The sequence below is a fragment of the Engystomops pustulosus genome, chromosome 10 (genome assembly GCF_040894005.1).
Source record: "Engystomops pustulosus chromosome 10, aEngPut4.maternal, whole genome shotgun sequence".
Lineage (NCBI taxonomy): Eukaryota > Metazoa > Chordata > Amphibia > Anura > Leptodactylidae > Engystomops > Engystomops pustulosus.
In genome coordinates, this window is record NC_092420.1 from 21,075,745 (window position 1) to 21,085,824 (window position 10,080).

Genomic DNA, 10,080 nt, shown 5'->3' on the forward strand with positions numbered 1-10,080 from the left:
TTCTGACAAAGATATTGGTGCCCTCAGGCCCATTAAAAGCTGTGGTACAGCACGGAGCAAGAAAATTGCAAGTTACTGCTTGAATTGCTGTTTTGGCACTTTGCAAAAAATTTTGGGTTGCAGTTTAGGCACTCGACCTTTAAAGGTTCGCCATCACTGGCATATACTGTAGCATTTAAAAAAAAATGTATCATTACTGTTTATCTCTTATATAGGCATAAAACTGAATTAATTTCTAGAATTAATTTATTTTTAAAAATTAAGAGTTTGATCACATATCTATATATAATCTTTCTAGGAAATAGCCGATAATAATCTTGTTTGATTATTTTATTTGTTCTATAGAAATGTCGGACGATGAGGATGGAATTTCTACTGATGCTGAACTCCCTAATAAACTTCAAGAGACTGGCTTAGATTCTGAGTATTGGCTCAATGTGCTGAAAGAAAAACTGGGCATTAATAATGTAAAATCAACTCAATACATTCTGCCTGAAGACTGCTCATTGCTAGAGGAGAACATACGTTTTCAATGGGAAAGAAGAGCATTGCGTAAACTATTCAATCTACCAGATAAGACTACAAATGTCCAGGAAATACAAGAAAAGCGTAGACAGGTAATGAAAGAAAAAAATGAACAAGCATTTAAAGTCCTTGATGAGCTAAAAAAATTAAGGTCTGAAAGAGAAGATCGACATGATAAAATGGTCAAGGAAAAAGAAGACGAGGTTCGTAAAGCCCTAGAAATACCCTCTGTCTGTTCTGCACCACCTGATAAGTCATTTGTGGATCTTATAGAGTATTATGAAAACCAGATTCAGGGCATGGAAGAATCATTTAAGAAAAATGATAATATAACAGATGAAGAAGTCCTTAAACATGCTTCTGGAGGTTTGGCACTTGAGGGAATTTTCCAAACACAAAACACTGAGGATGTGTTTAAAAAGCGTGAACCATTGTTGTGTATTCCAAAAACGTTTCAACTTCTTGGACCAGAAAAAAGTCCAGTATTTGAACTAAAGGAATTTTCATCTAAAATAGAGGAATCCCGTTTTCAGAAAATAGTTGAAAAGATAGGGTTAAGCTTAAGTAGCTCATTAAATGTTGGTTTTTGGGGCTTTGGTTTAAAAACAAACACAGATTATAGTCAAGATTCAGACTCTGAAAAAAACAGTAAACACTCAAATCAGAAAACTTATGTTTGTACAACAAGATACAATTACATTCCTTTAGCCTCCTGTTACTTTACTAAAGATCAGCTAAGGCTCTCGCAGGCAGCTCTAAACAATCTACAAGATATTGAAAAACTAATTTCTATACAATCAGATAATAACATTGTAAGAATGAAAGCTAATGATTTTTTCCAAAGATTTGGTTCCCATGCTAACCTGGGCCCTATACACTTTGGGGGAATATATTGGTGGAAAGCTTTCATGGAAGGCATTACATCTGATCAGCTGAAAGAAGCTAAAAGAATCACATCAGAAGCACTAAATCACTATGTTGGTGCTAGTTATGCTGAAAATGGAGGAGATTTTGACTTATCAAAATCAAATACACAAGGTTCCATAGACAGATCAACAATCTCCAAATTTCAAAAAGATATCCAGTTCTTTTCCACCAAAACAGGGGGTCCTTCCGCTGTTGATTCCATCTTTCAATGGAAAGCAGGTCTTGTAACAAGTAACAAGACTTGGAGTGTCATAGATCGTGGATTTCAGCTCATGCCAGTATGGGAAATTATTGTGAGTAATCACAGAGATCAGTTTACAGATGTCATAAAACTTTCTTCATACTTAATGGATTCTTACACATTCTCCACTGGTCTGACTTCAAAAACAATAGTTGGTGACAATCTTTTAGCTACAATGGAAAAAACAAAGTTGTTCTTGGAAGATGTAAAGTCCTGGAAAGCTGAAGATGCTGAGGAACATTTGCAGAGACTAATTGACTTTAAACAATCTTTGTGTGAGACCACAAACAGCTACACGGCTTGGGTGAATATTTGCCTGTCAGATAAAGGTCTTCAAGAATTTTTAGTGAGCGTTGTTAAAAAATATCAAGAAAATGCACAGAAAGATCTGTATAGCATACGATTTTCACTGCAAGAACTACTTGAAACCCATGTTTACTCAGTCGATAACTTTCCTGAAGCTTCATTTATCATGAGATGGATTTATACTTCTGAGAAGAATGAATGTGATCAGATTTCTGTGTCCGACTTCGAGGGGCTCCTGGATGTTTTAAAGAAATCAAAAGAAAATGTTTCTAGGATTGCAATGTCTCTGTCATCATCCAGAGAAAAACAATATCAAGCAAAGATTCAAGCAACCCTGCATGTCAGTGCATCACTTGATTCATTTTTAAAAACCACAAAAAAAGTGAAAGATAAAGAAATAGAATTACTGGTTCTCCTTATAGCAAGTAATTCTGGATTCTGTGTGAAAAATCTTTGCTTTTGTAACAGTTTAGGATGGAGAGAGATAGAATTCTTGCAAAACAGCATAGAAGAAGCCTATAAAGAATATACAACGCTAAAAAGTCTATGTGATGAACGGGCGCAAGCATTCGTCCTATACACAGGGTTAACATCTCCAGGCGAAAACAAAGAAATGTCTGCACAGCAGAAAGCAGATCGCATGAGATATATGACAACTCAGCTGGAAGGTTGTATTTTACCTGATGTTAATAATATCCTTCATCAACCATTTGAATGTTGTGACTGGAGAAAATTGGAAGAAAATCTAAGGGAATTTGTCTATGAAAGTAAAGTAAAAAAGGAAATCAGCGTAGCTGAAATTGCGAAGCAACTAGAAAATACTTGTCAAAGCAAAGTAACAATAATAAATCCTGATCAACAAACTGACATGATAAACACCAACTCTGATTTTTTGCAATTGTTAGAGAGGCTTGACCTTGTAAAATATTATCCACAAAAGATGGAAAAAGCTGATTTTCATAAGATATTTAGATCTTCCATGTCTGACACCCAGAGTAAAGGAAACCAACTTGTTTTCCATTACCTACAAAAGCTGCTTACCTTGGACTATAGAGCTAGATATTTACAGTGCAAAAGTGATGATGATCTGGATCAAAAGTTGACATTGACACAAAATGAAAGTGAAGATGACATGTGTGACAATTCTGTAGATGATTTCCTTGATGACGGGAATGAGGAATCAGATGAAAATAATCCAAGTAATGAACAACCCATTCACCCCATGGACGTGCAGATGGCAATCCTTCATTGTGCTAATGATTTTATGAGACAATATATTTACACAAAACTTTCCATTTGTCAGTTTGCTCTACCACTGCTGATACCTAATCCCAGCACAAAGTGCATTGAGTTCCCTCTTTGGTCTTTTCAAGAAGTTAAGAAGAAATGGAAAACAAAAAGAAAGGCCCATGAGGATGATAAATCTAATAATGAATTTGTGACTGAGGCAGAAACTTCTGTTGTATCTTTTATTCGCTTTGGTCCATCAACTTCTTCAAAGTCACAAATAATCAACTGGCTGATGAGTAAGCAGAGACATGACATCTTTTATCACCGCCATTGTAAGGGAAGCACTAAGAAGTCTGTGCTCATGAACGGCGCTGCAGAGATTGCTTGGTATTGCCCAGGAGGGAAGGATGATGATGCATATGATGACTGTACTGCATTTATTAATCTACATGGTGATGCCAGAGAACTTGATAAACAAGTGCAATTCTTACTAAAGATTTCCTCGGTCATTGTAGTCGTGTTCAGTGAACCTGATGCACGCGAAGAGAAAGGTACAAAGCTTCTGCAACATTTATTAAAATCTCCCATACCAATAATTTGTCTTCTTGCAGACAAAGCCTGTATTCCACCAAAACCTGGCTTAAAGTTAAAAATAGGGTTGAAAGACAGAAATGAAGCAGATTTGGTAAATGGAATAACAAATGCAATACAATCATTACTGAGCAACTCAAAACAAAGATGTTCGCTTAACAAATGTGAAATCATTGCCAGAAGTCATGGATTTATGGTTGATTTAGACAAGGATTTGTCCAAGCAAGGAAGAGAAGAAGCAGAGGTTCTGCTTTCCCTACTCAAGGAGAAACCTGTCTTGGCCATGAAAGAGACCTTTCTGCCATTACAAGGTGATCTCTGGCACAAGTGGTGCCAATTAGACAAGGAACTCACTAGACTGAAGAATAAAAGTAATGTGAGCATTCAGGTACAGGAGAGTAACATTAAATCTGAAAAACAATCATTAAGGAACAAACAACTAGAGAAAGCATTTCCTCTGAACGACTTTATGAGATCGTTCCTACAGATTCTACACTCACATGACCAAAGCTTAAAATTGTATTTTCTCCAATGGTTTAAAATGTTTTTGGATAATTTGTCTTCAGAAACATTATCAGCTCTATATGAAAACTATCACAATGTTTGGTCGGAGTTAAAAGCCAAAAAACAAAAGACCAATAATAAAGCCATTCTACAGAAATTTGATGACTGCTTGGAACAACTTTCTACTAAAATCAATTTTTCAACATTTGGTCTTGAGCATATACTACGAGAGCTGGGGCAGATTTATGAAGCTTTAGAAATATTTCCTGAAAAAGACAAAAGCTTTTCCACTTTATCAAAAACTGCAGCACAACTTTTGGTTTCAGGGTATCCAGTGGAGCTTATGGACGGTGACGCTGCACATGTACCACTAAAGTGGATAGGAGCTGTCCTTGATGAACTGATAGGAATAATAGGAGATAAAAAGCTTTATGTCCTTTCAGTGCTGGGGATACAGAGTACAGGGAAATCCACTTTACTCAATGCCATGTTTGGCCTTCAGTTTGCAGTAAGTGCTGGAAGATGCACTCGAGGAGCATTTATGCAACTTATTAAGGTTGATGAAGAACTTGAACATGAACTAAATTTTCAGTATGTTCTTGTTATTGACACTGAGGGATTACGAGCAGTTGAACTATCAAATAAGGATTCGGTGAACCGTGACAATGAGCTGGCTACATTTGTAATTGGATTGGGTAATATAACCGTAATCAACATTTTTGGTGAAAATCCTTGTGAAATGCAAGACATTCTACAGATCGTTGTCCAAGCATTTTTGAGAATGAAACAAGTAAATCTAAAACCAAGCTGTTTATTTGTTCATCAAAATGTTGGAGAGATCACAGCCAAAGAAAAAAATATGGAGGGAAGAAGACGACTTCAAGAAAAACTGGATAAGATGACATTGTGTGCAGCGGAGCAGGAACACTGTGATGTCACTTGCTTTAATGATGTCATTCAGTTTGATGTAAACACACATATTCACTATTTTGCCCATTTATGGGAAGGCGACCCACCTATGGCCCCTCCAAATCCAAGTTATAGTGAAAATGTGAAAGAGTTAAGGAAGATCATCCTCAATTCAGGGAAACAGGAAAAAGCAGCAAATATTTTGAGCATTTCCATGTTTAAAGCCCGTGTGAATGATCTGTGGACCGCATTGCTGAATGAAAATTTTGTTTTCAGCTTTAAGAATTCTCTACAAATTGCAGCTTATAATACATTGGAAACAAAATATAGTCATTGGGCCTGGTCTTTACGAGAGCACATGCTGATATTACAAAATAAAATCATCAATCAAATTCACAATGATACAATAAAATATGTCAATGTGGCTTCTCTAGCCAAACATCTTGAAGAAAAATACAAAAACATTCAGGAAGATCTGAATAAGTTTTTCACAGAAGAAAAAAACTGTGAGTTATTAGCACAATGGAGGGCAAGTACAGAGAACAGACTCTTAACTCTTAAAGGGGATCTTATAGCAGAGATGAAGAAAAAAGCAGATGACTTATTTAAAGCAAAAGAGAATAGTAAAACTTTAGACACTCTTAAGGAAAAATATGAAGATAAAATGTTTCAGGAAAGCAAAAATTTGGCCCTGACTTTAAAAGGAACAAATCTTAATGATAAAAAGTTAGAAGAAAAATTTGATGACATGTGGAATAATTTGATAAATAAAGTAGCTGCCACAACACAATTGCCTGAACCTCCCAAGATCCACGCAGATTTGGAAAATATTTTCCTTGAACAATTCAGAGCAGAGAATAAAGTTGTTGAAACCATCCAGGATTCTTACAACTGGAAAAACTTTCTTAAAGTGTTCCTTAAATATATTCAAAGTAAAAGAAAGTGGGTGTTTTTATCTGAAGATCTCAAACAAAATGATCAAGATACAATAGAACATACAACATCTACTCTACAGAGGCGAGTTGATGAATATATTAATGATAAAGCAGAGCAGATAATGGATTATCAGCCGGTCTATTTTCACGAAATTCTGAATATGCTCAATACAGAAATAAAAAATATGCTGGATAGAAAGTTTAAATTTTTACGAGACTACGAATTTTATGTATCTCTGTTCTTGTGCCAAAAAGCAGCCAAAAAATTCAACCAGATTTCAGAGGCTTTTAGAAAAGCTAATGATCCGCTTGTTTACCTAGAAAATAAGAAGAATGAATTCTGTCAGAGTTTTAAAATCTCCTGCAAAAAAACTAAGGATACAGCGTCATTAGCTCAGCTCTTGTGCAATACATTGAAAGGGTCGATCCAGCAAGAAGTCAACAAAAGAGCAGCAATTGAGTTAGCAAGTGATATAAAATGTAATGATCAGGCTTTGAATGGGAACAGATCAAAACTAGAGTTTGGTCTACTCAAGTCACTGGCAGAGAAGGAATGTTTTACAGATTATATCAGTTATATCAACCATCCTAAATCAGCAGTAGAAGACTTTATCAGAGACTGTGTTGTCAAGTATTGTAAAGAAAAGATCAAGATCTCTGATATCTTGAAGATTAAAGTGGATTATTTTAAAACGATGATATCAAACATTATAGAAAGGGCAACTGTAGAGGTCTCAGACAAACGTGGAGATGTCAAATCATGGATTGAAATATTTTGCCAGGGACTTCAAAATGACATGCAATTATCATCAAGACACCTGAAAAGTGTTGCATACCAGGATATTACTGACATTGGATTTCTCAAGGAGGCAATGACAAAGGCTTTACAAATAGTAGTGAAAAACCTAAAGGATGAGATATCAGAATGTGATCTAGACAGTCTTCAAAAAATGACATCCACAATGTTATGTGAGCAGTTTCCTGGATGCTGGGAACAGTGTCCATTTTGTAAAGCAGTTTGCACATATACTACAAGTGACCACGATGGACATCACAGTATGAAGTTCCATCGTCCAAATAGTTTAAGAGGAACTCCATGGCATAACACCAAAGAGTTTTCCATAGAGATATGCACTTCTCTTGTAGGAAGTAATTTATTGTGTGTGAAAGGTGATGGCAGAAAGTTTGAGTACAGAAAATATCAAGATGAAGGAGCTCCTTTCAATGAATGGTCCATTACTCCAGACAAATCTGACTTACTATACTGGAAGTGGGTCACCTGCCGCTTCAAATCTGATTTTGAAAATTATTATGGCTTCAGATTTGCAGGTCGGGGAACAATCCCACCACAATGGGAAAAGATTACAAAACAGGAAGTCATTCAGGAGATAGAAAAACTTGTGTAATCACCTAAAGGAAAAATTATGTTGTCATTAAGTTGAACTATTATGTTATTAGTCGTGAAATAGATTGGTCAGTGTAGCCACTATATGTAATAATAATATAATATAATCTTGTAATAAGTAATGATTCTGTGATAAATATATTTAACACAAATTGGGATGATCCTTATTGAAAATATTTCAGAATTTAGATGTCAGTAGCATCAAATGCTCTTCATATTCTAACGGTTTTAGACAATTTTTACAAGTTGCCTGAAAAGGGGGTGTGGCTTATCAATAAACTAGGCAGATTTTAAAATATACTGCCAAACTGTGTTTTAGTGAATTTTTCTGCACCAGATTTACTATACAAGCTAATACTGGATAATAAAACTGTGCTTAAAATATAAGATAATGGGGCATATTTACTTACCCGGTCCAGCGGCGATTTAGCGGCGCATTCTCCGATGAGGATTCGGGTCTGCCGGGATTCAGCAAGGTTCGTGCGCCCGATATCCACCAGGTGTCGCTGCTGCGCCGAGGTCCGCCGGAGCTCACCTGCTTCTTCCCGGTGCATGTGAGTGCTGATCTTGCGACACAAATTCTTTATTAAACTACGCGGTTTTACCCCGATTTCTGTCGCGTGAAAGCCGGCGCCGATGCGCCAAAATCCAATGGGGTGCACCAAAATCCCGGGGCAATTCGGCGCAATTCGGAAATCGTTGGGAAACCCGACGAAAATGCGAGATTCGGTCCCTTAGTAAATGAGCCCCAATATGTAAATGAGCCCCAATATGTAAATGCTCCCCTCAGCAGAAAATTCTGTTGACATAGACTGTAATGAAGTATTAAAATGCTACTGGCCCTTTAATCACATTGATTTCCTCTGCGCGGAGCAAACACTGGACAGAAGATGGCTGCCGGTCACATGTCCACATCACATGTCCTGCACATGCCTGGGGCAGGTCATGTCATCATCACTATGGCTGGCTGTAGTGGGTTGGTTGCAGTGCATCCAGTGCATGACCGGTTTTGTGGTGAGATGTCACCTCAGTGATGGCAGTTACATACATCATTACTATGGTAACAGCGCAGGACAGTCTATTAGATCATCACTGGGAGCAGAGCATGAGAGGTAGGAGCTGTTACTGAGAACTAAAGGATCATGATACTTGTAGTTTCCAGTGGCGGCCATCTTAGTGATCACTCTGCATACTTTAGAAAGGCCGTAAAATTTAAGCTCCATTGCGTGACTAATGACATTTGAGTTTTGTTATATTCATTTATTTATAGCATTGTGGGTTTTTGAATCAGATGTTTATATTCCCGGTGTACCCCTTTAAATAAACAATCCAAATATTAGAAGGAATCTCTGATTATCAATTTAAATTTGTATGATTTAACATGTTTGAAGGGAAAAAATAATTTGCAGGTAAAAGGTAGATAACAATTTCAGTTTATTGCATGTGAATGTTTGAATATTATATTCCATTAGCTTCTGGATGTTTTGCTATAAATCTACAGTATACTCAATGTAACTCAATATGACTTTTATTATTTTTTTCATTGTTCTTTGATCAATTTTCCTTGATATCAGATTAGTATTTTCTCACCATTTGCTGTCTTTGTCTATATAATGATGTAATGTTGTTGAGGCTATGACAATATATGACTATGTTTGTGCCTTATAGAAGAAAGTTCACCATAAAAATAAAAATTTGATGCTAAATCTTGTATTGCAAACATTAAGTATATTTTCACTTTAAAATAAACACGTAATAAACTGCATTAAGATTTATGTCTCATTCTTTTGAGAAAACATCACCATAGATATATGGGAATGCACTCCCTCAGGCTGTGGTGCCTGAGTGGGCTCAAAAGTTCCTCAAAAGCTCAGGCTCATCCCAGTCACTGCTTTCCTCGTCTCTGCTTCTTTGTCTCACAGATAGAGATGACAGCCGGCACGTCGCCACTGTGCATGTGCCACATTGCCCGACAGTGAGTCTCCGTAGATAGCTGCGTACCCGTCTCACTGTCTAGCCACCTTGACCTACCTTGGGGCATACATGCAGTATAAGAAGAGAACATTTGGGTGCAGGCCCTAAACCTAGAGGATACTTGCCATCTATTTAGATGTCTGCACCTCTGAGGAGGTGAAGAACCACTGGACACCAGGTACTGAACTCTTATGGTCCGTTATCCTATTAAATACACCCTCTTAAGACCATCATTTACATTCACATCACAAAACAAATACAGGCAGTCCCTGGGTTACATACAAGATAGGTTCTGTAGGTCTGTTCTTAAGGTGAGTTTGTATGTAAGTCGGAACCGTATACTTTATTATTGTAACCCCAGTCAAAATTTTTTTGGTCTCTGTGACAATTGGATTTTAAAAATGTTGGATTGTCATAACAACCAGGATAAACAATAAATCTTCATTACAGGCACCTGTGATAACTGTTATAGCTGTTTATTGTAGCCTAGGACTAAAGTACAGTGAATGACCAAAATCCAGAGGTCCGTTTGT

At 36.8% G+C, this 10,080-nt stretch overlaps 1 protein-coding gene across 1 annotated transcript in view; it reads left to right on the forward strand.

The window, feature by feature from the left end:
• Positions 1 to 9,331, forward strand: part of LOC140103667 (interferon-induced very large GTPase 1-like) — a 28,269-nt gene extending 18,938 nt beyond the window's left edge. The window contains exon 2 of the mRNA XM_072126845.1: positions 346 to 9,331. Coding sequence (XP_071982946.1) covers positions 348 to 7,574 — 7,227 coding nt within the window. The 5' untranslated portion in view covers positions 346 to 347 and the 3' untranslated portion in view covers positions 7,575 to 9,331. The remainder of the gene's footprint in view (positions 1 to 345) is intronic.
• Positions 9,332 to 10,080: the final 749 nt, after the last annotated feature.